This window comes from Perissodus microlepis, chromosome 2 (genome assembly GCF_051167445.1).
Source record: "Perissodus microlepis isolate ML-2025 ecotype Zambia chromosome 2, ASM5116744v1, whole genome shotgun sequence".
Classification (NCBI taxonomy): domain Eukaryota; kingdom Metazoa; phylum Chordata; class Actinopteri; order Cichliformes; family Cichlidae; genus Perissodus; species Perissodus microlepis.
The window spans coordinates 31,205,344-31,228,739 of NC_140462.1; the positions used below are offsets into that span (position 1 = coordinate 31,205,344).

A 23,396-nucleotide genomic window follows, 5' to 3' on the forward strand; every position below is an offset into this window, starting at 1 on the left:
ACGTTAGGATTTAACAAGAGGAACTGAAAGAGTCATTTGGATCCTTTGAAGCTTCCCTTTGTCAGTGAAACAACCAGCACACACACACACACACACACACACACACACACACACACACACAGTCTGTTTCTTCTCTCAAATAGAGGATAAAAGCCTCAGTTAAATCTTAAATTAAAGTGCATAATCGTTTAAACCAGCGGTCCCCAAGCTTTTTTGTGCCACGGACCGGTTTATGCCCGACAATATTTTCATGGACCGGCCTTTAAGGTGTCGCGGATAAATACAACAAAATAAAACTAGTACCGGTAACGAAAAAAAGAAAATTTATTCATAACACACGTGAAAAGACCCAGGAAAACCGAGTAAACGATAAAAACGATAACAAAATAACGCTGAAAACCGATAAAAACCCTGAAAACTATACATTTCACACCTGAGCCTCAACTCTCGCGGCCCGGTACCAAACGACTCACGGACCGGTACCGGTCCGAGGCCTGGGGGTTGGGGACCGCTGGTTTAAACCATTTACTAAAGGGCTCTTTAGTTTTTCCATAATACACTAACAAAAAACTCTGTAGGTTAAAGGTATAAAATACTGGTTCCATGCAAGAGAAGAAACATTTTCTAAGGCCTAGCGTGGATTCTGATGAATGTTTCACCCATTTTGGGTAATCTAGGTTTAGCACCTCCCGTGCAAACACTGAGACTGGCAGGTAAACACCCCCAGGTCATATAATGGTTATCAGCATGTCAAATGGCATTTACAATTGTTAGCTGTGACTAAGGACACTTTGAATGCTTAAACTAGTGAGGTGAAAGAGATTCATTTTATGTGAGTCTTTTACGGCTGCGCCATATCGCATACTAGTCCAGATTTTTATATATCAAACTGTAATATTGTGATACTATTATATAGTAATGCCTTTTATGTTCCCTAGTGCGCACAACAAGACATGCCCGGGCACTGAGGGTGAGCGCCGCGTGTCACCCTCTGATGACAATTTGGTACCTAAAAAGGAGCTACCTCGACAACCTCCAACGAAGCAAATATTTTACCAAATATGCAAGAAAACTGGTGATGTGCAACAAAAACTATACAAGTGACTTCACTGAGCATTATTCCATATGACAGGAAGAGCAAACGGTGAATGAAATTAGTAATATGTTTACATGATGGAAAAGCAGGGCCTTGGTAAGAAGTTCAACTCAAGATACAACCTCTTAGCTACTTTTGTTATGCGAAAACTATTTCACTATAATGCTAAAGCTAGCACGATGTTTTTAGTAGATTTACTCTCTGAATTAGGTAGTCTGTCCTTAATAACCCTAATTCTTGGAAAAGGATGGAAAATACCCTTCATTTACTTACACTGCTGCTACACTGCTGCTAATCTGTGATAAAATGTGATGCTATATTGCCCTTATAGTGTGTCTTGTTACAATGAATAATAATAATAATAAATTTTATTTATGAGCGCCTTTCAAGTCACCCAAGGACACTTTACAATAGGATAAAACACTTAGTAAAACAATGGCAGAATAAGAACAATAAAAGAACAATGAAGCACAAAGCAGTGGTCTGAAAAGCAGCTGTTCCATTAAAGAGGAATCATTCAGCTCTCTTCCATCTAAATCCACTAAATGTCAGACAGGCAGAAACTTACTGCTACGTTTTATTTTATCTTTAAAGTAGCCATTATTTTTTAAAGTTGTTGTTCCAGAGAGTATCTAATTACTACACTTAGAAATAAAAGTCAATTCTGTAGTAGTATCTTTTGTTTTTACCTCTCTTGGTATACTCGACTGATGGCTGGATAAAACAGACATTTTAAATTGTCGTCTTGGGTACTGGGAACTTGTGGCAGGAATTTTTCACAATTTGCTGACAGATTTTAAACCATTGATAACAAACTTTAAATAACTGATGGAAAAATAAAGGGATTATGAGTTGTAGTTTTCATACCTATCACTTCATCCTGCCCTCCAGCCATCTTTAACTCTTCTAAAAACTTAAAACCTGTGCTCTTTATGTGTTCCACTTACCTCTGATTACTGTCTCATTCTCCACTCTTTACCTAACCACAGTTCTCTCCTACATATCACTGTTAGTGTTAGCATGCTAATTACATTCCTCAGTAGTGAGTGTGTGGGACAGAGGGTTGTTAAGGGATTGGGGGCCTGTGTGTGCACCTCTATGCATGACTGCTTATATGTTAAATTATATTTATGGGTAGAATCTTCTGCTTGTATATGTTTCCAGCGTCTGTGCATGTGGCTGTTTACACTCTGCACTTTCTGTCTGTCATTTCCTGCAGTGACGATGAACTGTTCTCTCTCTCTCTCCCTCTGTTTCTCAATGTGTGTTTGCAGTGTTGCTTCTTTGGCAGCTTTCGTGGAATGAAGATGCATTTTTAATGTGGCTGTGGGCTTTTTTACACTTATTATAACAACAACCCACAGCGATGAACCCTCTCATTGCCGTGTCTGTTTCTCTCTCTTCGTCCAAATAATGGGTGGTCTATACAGCACAATCACATGGAAAACATGAAACTGTTTAGACAGAAGAGTACAGCAGGAAACCATGTACAGAAACCCACAAATCATCTCATTTCTGGGTACGTCTTTTTTTTCTGAATTTGCTTCCAGAGAGATCTAAGACTGTGAAATGCCATTTCAACATATAAGCTCGTACAAAGAGGAAAACAAAAATCTGGTGGATTAACTTCAATAATCGCATTAATATCATCCTACCAGTCGTGCACCAGTTGTTTGACCATCAAGCTGCAACAGCTGTCTTATATAAATACCAACTGACAGACTGATAACCATCTGACATACACATGGCATTTTTCATCACATAATTAATCTATCTCCATATGTGTAGATGCATACACAATAACAGCATATACACTAATAAACCACAACTGGATGTGCTCAGTGTCTAACACATTTAGTAGATTGTTCAACTGCGTCTTCAGAAAGCACCAAAGCTAGCAGTTTAAGTCAGCAGAAAGTCAAAATGCAACATCTGCTCTACAGAATCTGGTTTCTTTGTATAATTGTTTAATGCTGAGGGAAATTGGACTAGAAGGAGGCCATTATTCTCGAAGTCTAACGAAACTCTTGGAGAGTGTATTTGTAGCGGCAGTGGAAATATTTGGAAGTTGCATTACATCTGCTTCAACGTGCAAATCTGCCATGGTTTAATATTTTGTGAAATATGATTAAAATCAATACCACTCTCATGTCTATAATATACATATTAAGGTACAGAAGGTAGCTTAACAGCATAAAGATCAGAAACAGAGGTAAAAAGTCTGATTCTGCCAAAAGTGACAAAATCCAAAGAGCAGTTCTGAAGTTCACAAAGGATTCCTGGAAATGTCAAATATTTGATTTGATCTGGAATCTAACTCTGTCCAAAGCTGCAGGCAGCCTCAAATCAACTGGCCTACTACTTTTTGACCCCTGAAACCAAGCTCGGTGCTGTTCAGCTAACAGGCGAGAATGCTAATCTCTCAGCTGCTCAGTCTCATGCTCAGCTACACACACTTATGCACGCAGACCCCAGTTCACACAGTGCAGTTGTGTAAGCCTCTGGAGTGCAGCAACTCTACATCTGTTGCAAGGGGCACCAAAGTTGCCTCTTTATCACTAACTGCCTGTCTCACTATCTCCGTGTCACTTGCGCTTTCACTGCTTCTGACTAGCTTTCATTGCCTTATTATAATATCAGTGCTCGCAAAATTTCAAAATCCCTGGTAGCCCTTCGGGCAGGGACTCTTCAGTTTTTGGTAGCCCAAAATAAATTTAAGTAGCCCGAATAAAAAAGAGAGCAATTTTTTGATTGATGTTTTGTTTCCTGTTTTGTTTCCGTTACAATATTATACATTAAAGTATAATATTGTAACGGAAACAAAACATTAATCAAAAAATTGTTTAAACACAAATTACAACATTGTATAAAAATTACAATCATCAACTCAAATACTTGGTTCTAATTGAACAGAAATTTCTATGAACTTGTAAGAACTGTGTAGAACATGAATCAGTCTGTGTCAGATCCTGAATTTGAAATTTCCACTGAAGTCACAGGAAAGAGGCAAGTGGAACCAAGATCGAGGCCATTTGCTTTTTGAAGTTTGCAAAGACTGCTAAATTTTGCCAGTGGTAGTTCACTCTTTGCAACATAGTAGCTGTTCTAAACTGATTTTCAGGTTTATTTTTAGTACGTTATTTGCAATTGGTGTTTGTTCTGGGAAAGATATTGCAGACTGAGCAATAATGCATTTCTTGCATTTCTCATGGGTTCTAATGGGGGCCTTTCTTAAAATGACTGGTCCCAGTAACAAAGGCGCTTGTCGACTCAGAAATCGAGGGAAAAGCAACAACACACCCGGCAGAACATTATGTTATTTACACGGGTGCACATAAGTGGTCCGCATGTGCGCATTTGCTGTCAAAATAAAAGACGCGCACCAGATAAGAAGTTGCAACGCGCGTTTGCGTCCATATAAAAGGCAGTGTTTTTGTCCGCTAGAGTGGGATTTTCACGGCACATTCCACACCACATCTCTGTGCGTTCATCATTTGTTTGAAGCCAGCTCACCTCCTGCAAACACTTTTCCGAGGATACGAGCTTCTTTTGTGGTTCGGACTCCTTCTGACATTTCTTTGGATGTGGAGGAAAACCAAAGTAATTGCTTAAAGGAGCTTCTTCGACATCTTTAAGAGTTCTAAACAAATGTCTGTCCTCCTCCAGAAAATCTTATGTACGCAAACACGCGGTGCAACTTCTTATCTTGTGCGTGTTTTTTATTTTGACAGCGAATGCGCACCTGCGGACCACTTATGTGCAGCCCTGGTTATTTAGCTCGTCATATTGCAGCCACAGAAATTCTTTTGTCCATGAAACCATAAAGCTGCACTTTCTTTTTGCCTTATAGTCTGATTTGTCATAACTTTTCCGTTTTGTGGTAAGCTTTTCTTTGGCTGTCACTTCTTCACCCTGACCTGTCTTATTTGGCTCAGCAGAACTAAAATATATATCCTGCTGCTTTTACACACGCACTCACATAACGCTCAGCGATTCTCTGCGCGATCAACCTCTCACATGTTTAAGCTTGCTGCGGGAGATTTCACTTGTCATGTTTGCATAGTAAGCTAACAATTGATAAGACGATGTCAGAGGAATTGGTGCGCAAATTATCATCACTCACCAATCAGTGCTGTCGCTCTCTATAAAACAGTTCGCGCGATTGCAAAGTGAAAGCAAAAAACAAGCGCAAATTCAAACACGATTTCAATATGTCACATATTGACAGTGGCTCACCGATGCCAATGACATAATTACCCAGCTACATTTCCGAAAGAATGCAAAAGCATTGAAATATATTTTCCTATGATAGCCCGACGGGCAGGGCAGAAACAGATTTTGGTAGCCCGACTGGAAAAATCGCTAGCCCCGGGACGTCGGGCTAGCGATTTTGCGAGCCCTGAATATTCATCTCTTCCTTTAGTTTAACAAAGCAGTTAGCTTTTGCAGGCTCCCTGCTTCCACTTGCCAATCAACTTTCATAGTGGATAAAGCTCTTCAGTGCCATGTGATGCTTAGCGTGGATGAACCCCAACTACACACGGCACAATCCACAGCAACAGTTATTAGACCCTTATGTTTAATAATTTATTATTATAATAAACATTTTCTCTTTTACAATGTGGTAATTTTAAGGTAATGCTTTTTTACATAATGTCCTAAATTATAAAATAGCTTAAATTTACTTTAACTGCATCTTGTGTAGAAAGGGTAATGGTCTGATAAATGATACCATGAGCCCTTGTTTTCAATTTGAAATGTCCTATTGTGAGCTGTGATATTTTTATTTTTCTTGTTTATTGCTGACATAGCTGGCATATTTCTCTGAGATATCTCAGTAGTCACACATTTAAAATGTTTCTTTGTATCATTTCCTATAGTGCAGTGAAAAATGTAACAAATAAGCCAGATTCTTGTATTCTTGTAGATGATATCTGCTGCTAACTTGTTGTAATTTGGATTCTATTATGCAAAAAAAAAGTTGGTGACGGGGAAGATTTGTGAGATTTGCAATCTTTTTAATGCTATAAAGCTCTGTTCGCCTCGTGCTCTCTTGCCCCCTTTCTTACACTCTCTGCTGTAAAGTGTTTTCAGCCACTGTCTATTTCCCCTCCTATTCCTACCTCACTTGTACCCACTGGTTTCTTTTCTCACTAGGTCCCTTCTATCATCCATTCTTACTCCAATCTCCCTAGTCCTGCCCCCCTTCCTTCCGATTTCTTTTCCACGTCTTTCCTCCATTCTCCTTAATCTTGCTCTCTGTCCTTCTCTGCTGCCTGACTAAGCTGACAGACTGCAGTCAGTGAGTGGGAGGATATGCATTGTACAGCAAACATCCCTAATAGGCTAATCTAATCTCATCTCTTTGCGGTCTATGGCCCTGTGTTTACTTTCGGCCCCGTGTCTGCATGCTGGCTCTGCCTCGCCTCGCTGAATGCAGCTTTATTCCGACTAAAAACTCATCGTTGGTGTGATCTGAGGAACGGGCGCCAGCTCCACAACTGTCTGCCCATAAAGCCTGCAGGCAAGCAGGGAATCGCTCTCATCTATGTACAGCTTGTTGTTGTTTGTCTCTATTACACTGATTTTCACTGACAAAAAACACATTGTTGAACAAAGTACAAGGAGCTGTTCTGTAACCGATGGTGGTGACAGACCCCCCTATACGGCTGCAGAATTCAGTTTGTGATCTACACGATTATCTGAAGCTCTGATACTCCAGACATAAGTTATGTGTTAAAGGCTGTACAGTGATTTTTTCATTTACAGCCACATGACTCTATGAGGTCAGGTGAAAAACTCAAGTACATCCCATGATTCAATAGCTGGTAGAACCACTGTTAACAGCAAGATCTTTAAGTAATCATTTTCTTTATCAGTCTATCACATCTTTATGTTGGAATTTTGGTCCACTCTTCCTTACAATGTTGTTTGAGCTTATTGAGGTTCCCTGTGCATAAAGTTCTCATGCCACAGCATTTCAATTGGATTGATGACAGGACTTTGCAACGCCATGATTCTTTTCTTTTTCAGTATTCTGTTGCAAACTTGCTGATGTGTTTGGGATTGTTGTCCTGTGTTATGACCGTATTGCTGTCTGACAAATGGCCTCCCATTCGATTCTAGTGCAGCTGGTAGAGGTCTGTGAGTCGTTTGGTACTGGGCCACGAGAGTTGAGGCTCTGGTGTGAAATTCATGGTTTTCAGGGTTTCTATCTGTTTTAAGCGTTATTTTTTAAATCGTTTTGATTGTTAACTCTGTTTCCCTTGGTCATTTCCCGTGTGTTATGAATAAATCTTCTGTATTTTGGTACCGGTATTGGTTTTATTTTGTTGTATTTATCCGTGACACCTTAAAGGTCAGTCCGTGAAAATATTGTCAGACATAAACCGGACTGTGGTGCAAAAAAGGTTTGGGACCGCTGTTCTAGAGTGCTTTGTTGTACAGGAGTTCACGCTTAACTCAATGACTGCAAAGCAAATCGAAATCATCACTATTGTGCTTGATTCTTGGTATGAGGCGTTTGCTCTGATATGCTGTGTTCGGATTTTGCCAACATGGTGCTGTGCATTACAACTAGACATCTCCACTTTGGCCTCATTTATTCAAAGGACATTGTTCCAGACGTTTTGTGGTTAGTTCAGATGCAGTTTTGCAAGCCAGAGTCAAGCTGCCATGTTGTTTTTAGTGCAAAGAGGCTTTCTTCTGGCACACCTTCCAAACAAGCCATACTGTATACTTATTCAGTATTTTTCTAATTCCACTGTCATGAACTTTAACATTTAAGAAGCTAACTGAGGGGTGCAGACCATGAGATGTAGCTCTTGAGCTTTTTGCAATTCCTTTCAGAATTTTTTGGTCTGTGGTGGATTTGCTGGGATGTCCACTCCCGGAAAGACTACGGCATTGTGCAAATGCTCCAGACCAGCAAATTGCCAGCGCTTTTGCTTTTATAGATATGGTCACACTTGCTTTTAATTAATCGAATGCATTTGATTAGCAACCCCTGCCTGCAATTTACTTTCTTAAGTCCAGTAAGCGGTAAGGGTGTAGTTAGTTTTTCACAGTTTTTCATGCAATTCTGTTAAAACTGTATGAATAAAACAACCACTCAAAGAGAAAATTATAGTCAGCAGCAACAGTGACTGAAGTGACAGTGACTATATCTGGAGCTTGTGATGACATGTAGCTATATATACAAAGGAGTATCTGAATCCTGAAACTGAAAACCAAATAACGTTGCAAAATATGAAGATCTGAATATTCCAATAGTCAAAAGTTTTTTTTTTACTTGATTGGTGTCACAGTAGTATCCTTGGGATAACCAAGAGGTCCCAGGACAGTACAGGAACATCTCAGAAAAATGTAACAACCAGACAGAGTGTTTGGATCTATGGTGACGTAGAGTTAAATGAAGGAATGCAAATACATTATTGTTTCTGAACAAATATAGCAATTCTGAAAAGAAATTAAGAAACCCAAGGAGCAGAGGAAGATACTGACAAAAAGAATACACTGATGTAGCAGTAAATAAGAATGCACACCATGAAAACATCCCCACAACTATTTAACTGCACCAACCTTTATAAGGCTGTTGGATAGTCACACAGTCTGACATTATCTTTCTGACTGACTGCAATACTCTACAGTTGTTGATATCAGTACTTTTGTTACTCACCCCTGACAGCGGTGGAAATAAGGACCATCTCCAACAACAGACAGACCCGGAAAAGCCCCATTTTTGTATTTTTATGAGGAAGAAAAAAGGTCAGACGATTTGATCTGAAAGGAAATTAAATGACAAAAAAGATATTAAGATTCTTATTAATGTATAACACCTGCGGTGCTACTGAGTAAATGATCACTTAATCAACCACACTTTTCCCTTCTGTCTTCACAGTCTCTGGCCACCTTTATCATTTCAACATTTGATGCTCTTTTATGATTCGATGCTGTCAAAATAGCTGCCTGTGAAATGAAATGCAGTACCAAATGGTGAAATGAAAACCTTGCCAGGAATTTTAAAAGAAAAAATGCCCCAGAAATAACCCCAGAATCTCTTCTTTTTGATGTATCATATGTTTAAAACAATTTCTTGATCTAATCAGTGGCAGTGGCAACAAAGTAAGGTGTTCATCCACGACCAGACAGAAGAATAAATCTGTAAGAACATTTTCTGGAAGTCAGACTACTTTCCTTGCAGATTTATTCTGTCCACCTGTCCATAAGTCTCTCCTTACTCCGTTTTTAATCTTTCTGCCCCATAAATTTCCTCCCAAACCTTATGAGATCTTATTTCAATACTTCACATCTTTATCTTTGATCAGTATCTGTCATCCGCTGGGTCTCAGCTCACTAGGAACTGCTACTCACTTTAAAGTGCAAGATAACTGATTTGGCAGGGACTGAGAATTAAGCTGAGATCTTCAGTGAGGTTAAATTTTATTTGCGTTAAACACCTTACTACAAAACTTTTTCATAAGGTGTTTTACGCATTTACAAGTACATTATTACTATTAGGCAATTTCACGTTATTTCTAACCAAAAACATTAAAAGTATTTAGAAAGGGAGAAAAATTCTGTATTTTGTGACAGCTTTCATGAATATGAGTCCAGACTGGATATCTGTACGTGTATGAAAAATGTGGACGGTATTATCATGAAGCCACATCTGCCAATATCTGTCCGTTTTAAAACTTTTGCACGATATGAATATGCTTCAAAAATTGGTTTTTACTTTAGTCCCTGGGAATTTGGTTAGCACTGCAACAGAATATAACTCAGTTACCAATTTCTATAGGATATGTTGTTTTCCAACATGCAAGCTAATAAAACTGAAAGATAGCAAACAAGTTCACTGTGAAACTCACTATGAAGTGCAGAAACATTAACATTAATGTACTTTAGTGACTTTAGAAGACGGACTTACTGTTCTGCTCTCAGCGGTGTTGCGGTATCCTCAGTATGTTACCCGCCGGGGGGGCACCACGCCGTTATTCCGCAAAAACAGTTATTCACCTTAAGTCCAATGACTGGAAGACTACAATAACTTGATTGTGCAGACACGTGTTTGTGACTGAAATACCAACTTGTATTAAGTGAAGTCTACTTGGACAAAGTAAAGCGACAATCATGCGACTAAACGCAGAAAACTGAATTCATGAGCACGGTCAAACACATGAGCGCTCAAAATGTATCTGTAGTATTTCTGAATGACAGCCCGCATGTAAACCGCTCCAATGAGAGGAGTAAGAGAACCGGGGAAAGAGAAAAGAAAACAGAGAGAGAGGAAAAAAATGCATCTACACTCTCGCCAGTAAACTATCGAGATAACTATGTTTAGAATAAAAACCTTAATATCATATCCTCATCGCCTCCAGCAGCGGTACGCCGTCTGTATTTCAGCCGCAGGCGAGAAAACAAAACTCCAGTCGACGGATTGTCCCAGCACGTAACTTTCAACCAATCAGAGGGCAGGCCAATCAGAAAATAGACCAATCAGAGAGCAGGAGCGTGCAGGACAAATTTGGAGCGGTTTATAGCTGCGAGGAGGGGGACACTTACTCAAATGATTATTATTAATAATTTTTAGTTACAGCAATAATGCACAAAAGAACAGAAACGTTACAACAGGCACTCCAGGAAAGCTGAACGAGTCTTTAAAAATTAGATTTTTTATTACAACTATTATTATTATTGTTATTGTTATTATTATTATTTTATTAGTAGTAGTAGTATTAGCAGCAATAGCAGCAACAGCAATAAGAATGGTATCTATTAATATAGACTTATACTACTTTGACTAATGTATAATATATGATTTCACTATTCTATTCTATTCTATTCAAGCGCATCTACGATTTCGCGGACCCCAATAGACGTCTCCAGGTATGGAGCTACATTGCCCCCTAGTGGCACTTGTTCGTTATTACAGCAATAAAATAAATAGGTACAACACGCAGAGGCAGTATATGTTACACAGTGGCTTACAGACACTGACTAAAAGTCGACCTGTATATATGACTCCCTGTGATGATAGGAACATTTGAAGATGAGGAAATTAATATGTAATACCATGCTTCAAAATTATATAATATTTGCATATGCAGACACAGGGCGCGTACCAGCTTTATCTTTGAGATGATCAGTGACTCAGTGTGTGAAGGCATTCTGATTTTTCATTTGAGAAATGTAAAAAACCTGGACAAAGTTGGGTTTTTGTAGGAGTTGTCTGGCAATTAACTCATTCCACTGGACAGAAAAACTATCAAAACAAATCTTCTACATTGCAGCTCTAAAAATGCTGCTGAGTGATTTTTATTGCAAAAACCAAGTCAGTTTCCAGGGAATAAAAGAAAGCGTCTACATTGAATGTGTATAAGTGTCACATGTTTAGTGCAAACTGTCACATTACCACAGCTGTTTGTTTACTTCTTTGTTCCACCGCCAGAAGAGGATGTCTGGGTTAATTATGAATATGTTAATTGAGTATGCAAAACATTATTACATTGAATACCAAACAGATAATTAAAATAATAGATAACCTTTATGAGCAAATTCTATTACCCATGCAGCCATTCATTTTCTTAACTACTTATCCACTTTGTAGTGGCTGAAGACTAGCCCAGCTATCACAGTGTGAAAGGCAGGACAGGTCATCATTACAGGGCCAACACAGAGAGAAAGTAATCACACAGTCCAACATCCCCACTGACATCAAATTAAGAAACTAGAATCACCAGTTAATCACATTCCCTCACATGCCTTTGGACTGTGTGAGGAAACTTCTTGTTGCATGGTGACTGTACTAAAAACTACATCACTCTGTTTTCCATCATATTCTATTCTATTCTATTTTAAAGTTGCAGTGACATCTCCTGGTAATAAGACCAACAGCACTTGTCATTGTTACCCAGAGTTCTGTTGATGTTGATATATACAGGAAATTATGAGGAAATATCGCCACGAGCAGAATGCTTATCATTATTTCAACATATTAATAAATACATAGCACAACAGAACAGCTCCAAACAAACCATTTCCATCACTTTTTTTCCCTGTTGATTCACAATCATTCGTCTGTAGGCACCTGTGACAGCTTTTTGGCTTTCAGCTTAAAATCTAGAGTCAGATTTAATCAGCTCAGTGCCAAATCTTGAAAAGGATTGGTCATTTCTGAGGCACGAGTATGGCCACACATATATGAGTGTTGCATAGATTTGGTAGAAGCAGGCTGTTGCTGCACTGACAAAGAACAATGCTCCACTTAACAGCTACTCAGGGTTATTTAATCGAGTGGATAAAGATCCATTTAACTTATTTGCAAACCAGTTAAATTAGAGGCATTAATGCAGGCCTCAGTGGGGTTTAGGTGTAGTTTTCACCACTAGATGGTAGCAGAAGATTATGTTAAAAGGACAAGGACGCATGCCCACACACAGACACACACACACACACACACACACACACACACACACACACACAGTCTTTTAGATTTTACATACCGCTATACTTAAAAGAAGTTTCTTCTTAAATCTACATGACAGATGGTGGGAATATGGTTGAGTTTGCTCCATTGAAATCCATGCACTGTGACAGGCAGCAGGCTGGAACTATTTCTGGTACAGACTCCTGTGTACGAACACGTATGAACAACACCATGTGTGTGATTTCTGTTTTGCTACCAACCTTCGAACAGACGATTTATGGACCATAGTATGTCCAAGTGTATATTTCTTCACAGTTCTTTGTATCTGTAACACCATCACTAGTTTTAAAGAGACACAGGGGTATAATACATACTACATAAGCAAAGTTGACTCTACACATAAAGTTGCAGACGTTGATGGTTTACCTTACATATCACTGTCATGAACATGAATTACATTTGCAAACTTCTGCTCAAGGTTTTGTTAATATCACTTACCTCTGCCTGACCATAGTTTCTACTGTTTCTGCCAGAAATCTCCTTTTTTTCAATACATAGAGAGACCAAGACGAGTGGTCAGACAGCAGTGATGGTGGGTGCCAGTTTGTTAAGGAGGAAAATATCATAACTCAACGTGTGCAGTACATCATACTCAGCAGCATATTTTATACATTCCTGCATGTGCTGCCCATCAGAAAAACACCTCTTAAAGAGCAGTCTGGAACCTGTAATTTTATATAATGGAAAAGGCTGATTTTTGTGAGAGGGAGAAGAGTTTATAAAGAAACTGTAGAGTACTTTCAGGACTAAGAATTGCCTTACTCTTAACAGGTTAGTACAATATGGCGGTTTAGCTATGGCATTTCAAGTATATGCTAATAAAGAAAATTAGAGTTGGAAGTTCAGGTGTTGTGGATTGCCTGGCTGAAAGGTGACATAAGTGATGTAAGTACTATGGAGGAAATTTATAATTTATTGGACAGAGATGCAATTTATTTAGTTTTGCCTCTGCAGATCAACATAGTGGATGTTTAATCAAAGAGTAAATATGCACTGCCTTTCAGCTTTAATTCAAGGGGTTTCAGAAAGATTGTTCATTAACTGATCAGGAATTACAGCCATTTTTATACTTATTGCCCAACTTTCAGAGCCTCAAAATTAATTGGGCAAGCTAGCATCATTTTAAATTTAAGAACTGTTTTCAATACTTGAATGAAAATACTTTGCAGACAATGGCTGCCTGAACTTTGGAACTCCTGAAATGCTGTTTTTCTGCTAGACCTTTACTGAAGCCACCTTCAGCTGGCGCTTGGCTGTGGTCTCTCTGAACTATTTAAGATCTCAAAAGCATGCTCTACTTGGGTTATTTTTCCAGTATACTTTAGGTCATTATCTGTTTGTGCTGTGAAGTGCTGTCTGATTAGTTTTGGAGCATGTGGCTGAATTTGAGCAGACAGTATAGCCCCGTACAGTTCAGGATTCATCCTGCTACTTCTATCACCAGTCACATCATCAATAAACTCTAGTGTTCCAGTTTCACTGGCAGCCATACATGCCCATGCCACAACATTACCTCCACTATGGTTGACAGATGATGCAGTATCCTTCAGATCACGAGCTGTTTCTCTTCGTCTCCAAACTTTTCTCTTCCCATCTTTCTGGTAGAAGTCCATCTGGATTTCATCTGTCCAAAGATTGTTTTTTCAGAACTGTGTAGGCTCTTTTTTCCTCATTTTTGAGCAAATTCTAATCTTCCGAGGCTCTTGAGTTTTGAGAATTGAGCCTTCTATTTTTGGCTGCTCCCTTTCCTCCATCGTGCCCTATTCCTAACATCCTCCTCTGTCAGACTAACCTTCTGCATGTCCTCTTTCACTACATCCACGAGCCTCCTCTCAGGGCTTCCCCAACACATCCACCCTGACACTGCTGTTGATCATCTATGTGCAATATCTCAGTCTTTCCATGTTATGTGCAATATTTTTGGCTCATGTGCAATTATTTTGGTCCCAGTCTGTTTCAGTGTTTCCTACACATACACCATGTATATAGTTCCACTCACATATGTATACATATACACTGTTTTTTATTTTATTTTATTCTATTTATTTAATTATTTATTTATTTTCCGCCTTCGTTGTATATTGGTTTCTCTTCTTCTTACTTTAGCACCTTTGTGGTTCAGCTACCCAGTTTCGCTGTGGCCTCTCTAGCTTTGTCTCCAAACTGCTCACCCTGAGATGTCCCTCTGCTGTACTCATTTCTAATCCTGTCCATCCTAGTCACTCCCAACAAAAACCTTCAATTCTTCCACCTTCAGCTTGGTCTCCTGACGATCTAATAACTTGTCAGTCAAATGTCCAATTAATTTTGAGCCTCTGAAAATAGGAAACTACTGTATGTATGCAAATTACAGCAATTCATAAACAGTTAATGCTAAGTTTTTGCCAACTCCTTGAGTTAAAGCGTAAAGTTTGCACTTCACACATGAATTTACCTTAGTCCAACAAAATATGGTCACGAGTGTATGTTTTTGTTCTTGTGGAACAGCCTTTAAGGGAATACAGTGACTATCAACTCTCATAGTGCAGTCTGAGTGTGAATTAATACTACTGCAAGTAGTAGTTTGTTCTGTTGGTCAGCAGGAAGAAACCTGCAAATATAGCCTTCCAATTCTGTTAAAGCAGTGGGACATGGTTGTTTTCATTATTAGGTTTTACTGGGCTTCAGCCAGTGCAAGAGGGCATTTATATTCTGCAGGCGCAGCGAAATGTCACATTCAATCTCTACACTTTGTTTTCAAAAGGTCATAATTAGCTAGCAGTTTTGAAACAATTATGGCCAAAGTGCACCAATTTCCCTCTAAAGCAAAACATAGAATTACTCATGGAGAGCAAACTGAACTGCATGTATGTGTGAAACACTTGTGGTTTGGTGTTATTCCACTCTTGCTGCTTAGACCAGTATCAAATGCTTTGTCGCTGTATCAGCTGCAAGCCCTAAACACAGCATGAAGATTGGTTTTCCACCTCCAGATTTTTTTTTTTTGGTCTTATCTAAGTTGACTGAGCGTAAATTTTTCATTAGAGCCATTCAACACATTTACCTGTAGGAGCAGCTGAGAATAATTACAATTCGCTGGTCAGGCTGGCACATAAGCACACACAGGAGGGAAATTAAACAGCAGCTGCTTAGAAACAGGAGAGCGTAGTTGACTCGCTGTCACCATACCTGCACCATTTTGCCTGCCAGTTAAACGATTTGGAAAATCAATCAACCAAGTGGCAAGGTGCACTATTAAAAAAAAGGAAAATCATCTTTTTAGCCTTTATTTATTCCCAATATTATTTTCTGAAATTTATGCTTTGCTGTGTAAATGATAATGTTGTTGCTGGAGTGGACAGTTTGATATATATATATATATATATATATATATATATATATATATATATACATTCTGTTAGCTATTATTCATGCATATGTGTATGCATCTGCATGTGAGAAATTCTGTTCTAAAACATGAAGGTTTTTATACACAGTATATAGAGTATACAAAACATATCCATATGCATATAAAGTACCTGTGTAATATGTGTGTGTGTGTCTGTGTGTAGTTTGTAGTATGGCGGTCTCACCTCAAGTCTGAACCCAGTGTAGCCGCTGGGAGGGTTGGGCATTTATGAAGGAATTCTGTAATTTTCAAAACTGTGGTTTGAGTTTCACTCTTTTTAACAAGCTGGTTTGGGCACTGATAATGGAAAACGGCTGCAGAGAGAGAGAGAGAGAGAAGGAGAGCAAAGGAGCGGGAGAGAGAGGCTTTTCACTCACTTCCCATTTCTCAAAATATGCTTTTGCAGTTTTCTCTTTGGGGACTTTATCATTTTGGGCTATTTAGACAACAACCTTGAGACTGCAGAAGGAAAAGTTAGAGAAACAGATATAAGAAGGCATGTAAACCCATCAATCCCACTAAGCCCTCTGAACATGGTATCAGAGTCTTAACCCCAAAAGCACAACCAAGAAGAACCTAGCGTACAATCTAAAAACATCTTTAATCATTTACAAGAAGGTGTTTAACTAGGACGAACCCCTTAAAACAAGGTTTAAACATAAATTTATTTTCCATAAAAAAGAAAAATAACAAGAACAGCTTCCTAGCCATCTCCCAGATGTGGCCTTTGGATTGTATATTAACTCACACTGGTAACAACTAGTATAATGAAATCAATGATTTGTTACATTGTAGCCAGAGCAAATGCAAAATTTACTCAATTCTGAACCCTGACTGTGTGAAAGCCACACATAATAAATAGCCCTATTGCTCAGTCTTTAGTTAATAATGGCATTAAAACATGAACAGTTGCTGAAAATTAGCATTTAAAGTCAAATATATTCCCATCAGCCACACATTAGAACCACTGATGGGTAAAGCGAGTAATATTGATTAGCTTGTTACACTGGCAACTGTAAAGGGGTGCAATGTATTAGGCAGTAAGTGAAGACTCAATTCTTGAAGTTGTTGTTTTTGGAAGCAGGAGAAATGGTCAAGTGGCAGGGATTTAAGTGACTCTGACAAGCAGAAATTCTGATGGCTATAGATGACCGTCTCCTTAACAGCAGGTTTTTGGGGTGTTCTTCATCTGGTTGTTAGCAGAAAGTTATCCCTGGAAGGAAAAACAGTGAACTGGAGTTAATGTTGCATTTGGGAAGTGATTATATCAGAAATGCTGGTTATGAGAAAATCATGTCAAAGACACACATTGCATTGTTATAGCTAAACATAGAGCTGCATAACTCCACGATAACGCCTCAAGATAAACCACCTACAAGGGCAGCAATGGCCCAGTAAAGGTCCAGATCTCAGCCTAAAACGCTGTGTGCGTAACTGAATCAACTGAAGTTTTAAAGAAGAGAGGAACAAAAGTCCTCAATAATAATATGAGAGATGGATAAAGTCATACAGAAAATTATTACTTCATGTTATCACTGCCTGCGGTGATTATACAAGCTACTGAATCATGGGCTGGCTAGTCTTTCACAAGACTGCATAAAGTCCTGTCCTGCGTCACATTACATTGCCATTACAATAGATTGGAGGCACACAGGGTCACTCTAAACTGTTACCACCAATGTAATCCTGCATAAGAAGTGGTAATTGTCCCAAAATAAAGATGATCCTTTAAGCAGCATGTTCTCTCCTCTTCTTTTTTTTCTTTGTAGAGAAAACCTTGAACAGTTTACTCTGTAGATAAATGAAATCTTAAATAACAAACCCTGCTTGATGAGACAAATACCACGTTGATAATCCAGCTACTCAAAATTCCACTGCTACCATCGTGCTGTATTGGAAATGTCAGTGCACAAGAAATAAAAATGGCTTCTATGAAGTTACAAATAGTAGAAGAAATGCTTGTTTCACAAAAAGAACAGTATACATGGAAACAAAAGCTGTTTTTCCAAGCACAGCTACTGTTTCAACATCTGGATGCCAGCTAGCGCTTACATTGCCACACACTCACTCTACACACACTGGTCCAAGCGGCCAAAGGGGCCTGTTAATCTACCAAGAGATATTTAACCCCCCCAGACGGGGAGAATATAAAGAGCGTAATGTAATGGATCCAGCTGTAAAAGCACACAATGATACAGAAGAAAATACACCAGAACTTTGCATAACTCATTGTGACTGTACTCTGACCTGAGAGTGGACAGTTTCAGGGTCAGGGCTGGCCACAGTGACAGCATCAGACATAGACTGTAAAGGAGTGTATGGAATTTCTTAATGAAAATGATCTATTGAGCGGTGCTTGCTGCCCACAATGAAATTGAATGATTTGTTTTGTTTCATGTGTTTAAATTTGGTGATTTTTCATTCGTATAGATTAAAATCAAGCAGCTCTTTTATAATGCTTTCACAATAACCCAACATGTACCGTTTTTATGTATGACCGAAGGATGGCTGGACACGTGAAGCCCAAGGAGGAACCTTCAGGAAATTTAATTTTCAGTTAATCCAACCTGCAAAAACTGTGGAAGAAAACCAAAGAAGAAAACTCACACGGTCACAGGCAGATCATGCAAACTCCACGGGCCAGACCCAGGAAGGAAACGACAGAGCCAATCACCCACTTTCATGGCTTTGTAAAATAGTTTGAACTGTATAAATTTCAAAATATTTTTAAATTCTCAAAACCCCCATTTAGCATAAGAAAAAGAAGCCAGAGCTGTCAGAAATGGTTTCTGTTCAGCATTTAGCCTTTAACCTCTTTTCAGCCAACTCAGAATGGCTTTGCTATATTTATGATCAGCGTGCTGGTGGCCAACTACAACATGTAGAGAATGAGGAAAGGCTCTGACTGCATATACAGTACAATATTTTACATGCCAGCTGTGCCTGTGTGGGCCACTAGTACAGCCACAGCTAGTAGCATTTAGCACTTTTAGTGCTGCTGTAAATAGTCTGCGTGTGCGTGTGCGTGTGGTGCTGGTGGCTTTCTGACGTGTTGTTTGCAGCTTTTTTCTCTACCTTCCATTAACTATTAAGTTTTCATAGGAGCTGTATTATTAAGTCCATTTCTCACCTCCTCACACTCTGAGGTAATGCAAAGAAGGCTTTTACAAGCACTTAACACTGATGTTTCACTATTGCTGTAGTCATGAGCTCATGTTCTTAGCCCCCCCTCCCCCCAGGTTTCACACTTAGTCCATATATATCTCACTTTGTCTCACTCCCTCTGCCCTCTTAAAGATGTTGAACTTTGTTACCACCTTGGGGTGTATAGTTTACAAGCCATCGCATGCTCTGATTTGTAAATGTCTTGATATTTTGTTATTTAGTGTCAGAAATATTTTCAGGTGCTTTTAAGGCGACACTGGAACAATGTAATATGTGCTGGTCACAACCTGGCTGAAAAGAATGTGATAAAACCAGGGTGGCTAGACACAGTAGGATGCTGTTAACTTGTTTGCTTAAAAGAAGTAAATAAACCAAAGACTAGTACGAAATGCAGCAAAAACCCTATCACAGGTCTGGACCTCTGCATCCTAAATTAGGTCAACTCCACCCACTAATTATCCAAAAAGAGGCTGGACACAGGCCATAAGAAAAACAAAGTCAGCCCTGTTGCTGTCACAGTGCTTAATTAATTAGCATATTTATGCTAAAAATTACTTGGGATATTTCAGTTTCTGCGATTTGTTTTTTTCTTACACCATCCGCTTTTCTTGCTTTTTTCCCTTTTTCCCCACTTTTCTGCTCTTAGTTGCTTTGCCACTGCCACATTTGGCTATGCAAATAAAAAAACTGCAAATGTAATATCCCTTTAAAAATATCCATGTATAAAAAAGAAAGAAAGGAAATGTTAATAATCTTCTCACAACATAATTTTAACATTTTAAATTCCCTACTCTTCCTCTTCTACTAGTTTTATTAATTTTAGACTTAAGTAACATTGTTGATAAGTTGAAACCCACTATCTTCAACACTGATATCATTCTTCCCAGACTCTTTGGACCTTGGAGTTTAACCTTTATAAGAACATGTTTAGGGATAAGTCCTGTTCTGGGATATTTTAATCGCTAATTTACATTTTTGGCTAAATTTCCGGGGAAAATTGTCTTCCAAAAGTTTGAAAGGCAATGATGAGATTTTTGAATCTGGGCTTGTTTCTAATGATCTAGTGATGTGTCGGTCGCGAACGAAACGGCTCTTAGAGCCGGTTCTTTGACGTGAACGACGCGAGCCGGCTACTTATTGGGAGCCGTGTTTATTTATTTATTTTTTTTCTTTCTCTCACCCTCTCTCTCGCACTTTTTTTCACTCCGCACGCAAGCCTTGTGCTTTGCGCTGGGAAGAGGGGGGAGGGGCTGTAGTTACGCTGGCAGTAGCACAGGAACAGAGTGGAGGGAAAGAGAGAGAAAGAGAGCCAGGGACAACAAGGTCACATTAGAAAGGTATAGTAATCATCCACAACTATTTTCAGTTGCAGATGATAAAGGATTCAGAAAGTTTATTCATGCAGGTCCATATGACAGAGAATATGCATGTTCTTTTTGTTTTCATATTTTAATTTATATTTAATTGTGTTGTGGTTTGCAGTGTTTTGTGTTGTTTCACTTTAAATTTGTTTAAAAGGAAAAAGCTGAAAATTTAAATAGTTAAAAGTTGAAATGTAAATAGTTGGTTTTTGTATTATATGATTTATTTATTACATTTTATGTGGAGTGAATAAATAAAAGTATATTTACGGTGGCCCCTAGAGACAAAGCACGTACAAAACACAACAGAAGTGCTCCAGGATTTTTGGCGCAGTTTTGAGCTTTGTTACCTAGTGGCTACACAAGCCAGCAAGTACCAACGACCAGATTTGGTGTGTGGTAGTAACAGGTAAATGAAAGTTTTTTTTAAATTATTTGAATATATATGAGTGCTTGTGTATAAATACACAAACAATACACATATGCTTTCAATTGTGTAATTTAAGTGATCTAGGTAGCTCTGTTTTGGAAGTTCAGTTAATGCTAGAAATGTGTTTTGGAGTTTGTACGTGTTTTGTCTCTAGGGGCCACCGTATATATTTATATATAAACATATATAAATAAAACCCCTTTTTTGTTTATATTAGTAATTCCTATTGTGCATAATTTTATATTATTGTTAATAATAAATTAATTAAAGCAACAAAACAACCTTAAGAGCCGGTTCGGAGCCGAAAGAGCCGGTTCTCTAAAAAGAGCCGGAAATCCCATCACTATAATGATCTATTATACATTGCCAGTGCTGGTTACTCAACCTTGCTTCCATTATATGATCTTATTGCTGCATTTGACACAGTGGATCATGAAATACTGATTTCCCAACTTCAGTGATTTATTGGTTTCCCTCTAGCCCTGCAGTGTATCACACTGGTCTATTTTTGGGTCCCATTCTGTTTTCAGCTACTCATTAGATCAATATTTTAAAAGCATAATAGTGTCTGCTGATCATATGCATCTTCATCTAGCTCTTAAACCAGATATTGACACCTCAGTAAATTCCTTAAAATGTTGTTCAACTGAAATTAAAACTTGGCTTTTGCAGAATTTCTACACAATGGGAATAAAACTGAAATCCTGTTTTTTGAAACCTCTTATTGTCAGGCCACTCAATATTACTTTGTTTCTTAGGTAGAAGTTTTGATTCCATTTTGAAATTAGATTTGCACCTTAAGTGCATTGTCAGAGCTAGCTTCGTAGCGCTAAGTACCCTTCAATCACTTTTATGCCCCTTCTCAAACGCTTAGGTTGGGGTTAGGGGTTAGCTGCCCAGCAGCTGTTAATAGTTCCAGGTACCAGAACGGATTCTACAGCCAATCAGCACTAAAACTCTGGAACAGCCTCCCCCTCAAGATTAGGTTGTCTGCTTCACTAACAGTCTTCAAATCTCAACCTTTACCTTTTCTCTTCATCCTTTTCATTTGACTTTTAAATAACTTTTCAGCTGTCGTTCTGCAAGCACCATGGGTTGATCTTTTTAATTATTTATAATGATGTATTTAGTTATGTTCACTTACTGTCTTGTAATTTCACTTTATTAATTGTTTGTTTGATTGTTGTGCAGCACTTTGATCAATATCTGTTGGACTTAAATGTGCTTTATGAATAAACATGACTTCACCCCAAAACAAAACGCCCCAACAAAACCCAAGAACATGGTGAAAGGAAAAACAGGAAAAACAGGGGCACTCAGATATCAGATGAAACGATATTTTAAGTTTTCATCAGGCAAAAAACAAAACAAACAAAAAAACAAACAAAAAAACAGATCGATGTGGAGTACCTCTAAGTCATAAGTAAATACAAGATATTCTTGTACGAGAAACATCTGGAGAACCAACAAACTCATGAACACAGGACTTTTACCAAGGATGTTTGGGGTCATGTTAGCATTATTATTTTCCTTCTTGTCATTTTTGCTTTCCAATGATATTTGGTTGTCTATATGCTACAAAACTACTTGGTTAATTTTAGGAAAAGATTTGGGTTTGGATACTTTGATCACACATTAGAATCTTCTAAATTATTTGGCTATTTGGATCGTAAGTTAAGGAGCATAGTAATGACACTCATTTCCTTAAACAACAGCATAAAAAATAATTTTTGTCTCTTTTCCAGACGAAGACAAAAGTCACACACCCTCGATGGGACCGGGAGTTACCTTGTGTTTGTCCACCTGTAAATCAGAGTCAGGGGTTAAAGTTATCAGTCGGGCTTAACAGGCTGTATTTATTGGCTGTCAGTGTTTCTACAGGACCACAGGAATTCCACCAAATTACTGCATGTATGACTTACTGCCTAATACTCTCTACACTTGCACACTTGCGAGTTCACACATGAAAGTATATAAATGTAGGTGAAGTCACACGCATGAACCCACGCAGAGAGACATTAATTTTTATACTGTTTACCATTCCTGCAAAGACTTAATCAGTAGATTTACAGGCTCCCTCGGCCTGTATGTATTTCAGCATTCTCCTTTTATATTAGATTCAGGTTTCTGTTATAGGTTACACTGTTTTTATAGGCCAATTTAAAACTAGTGAGGTGCCCCCTGTTACTGCTTCAGCAAGTCCAGCCTGGTACAGCTTGTTTATATTAAAACGTTTTTCTTTCACTCCTAATAACAGAAAACTGTACAACTAAGACCTGCTGCTGCTGTTTCACTCAAACGACAAGATCTATCAGTGTGTAGAAGCAGTACAACATTTACTTTAATAGCAGTCAACACTATGATTTCATGGTGAAAAATTCAGCCAGCTTTTCCCAGGTTTTCAGTATACACGTGTGTCCCGGCACTAAAGGTTTCCCATTATGTCAGGTGCTCTTTGTACAGAACAG

The 23,396-nt window shown here is 38.5% G+C and overlaps 1 protein-coding gene across 1 annotated transcript in view; it reads right to left on the reverse strand.

Annotated features, from left to right (window-relative positions):
• The window catches only part of fgfrl1a (fibroblast growth factor receptor like 1a), a 71,446-nt gene extending 60,951 nt beyond the window's left edge, over positions 1-10,495 (reverse strand). The window contains exons 1-2 of the mRNA XM_084907784.1: positions 10,026-10,495; positions 8,775-8,878 (exon numbers count right to left, since the gene is read on the reverse strand). Of these exons, the coding sequence (XP_084763910.1) occupies positions 8,775-8,835 (61 nt within the window). The 5' untranslated portion in view covers positions 8,836-8,878; positions 10,026-10,495. The remainder of the gene's footprint in view (positions 1-8,774; positions 8,879-10,025) is intronic.
• Positions 10,496-23,396: the final 12,901 nt, after the last annotated feature.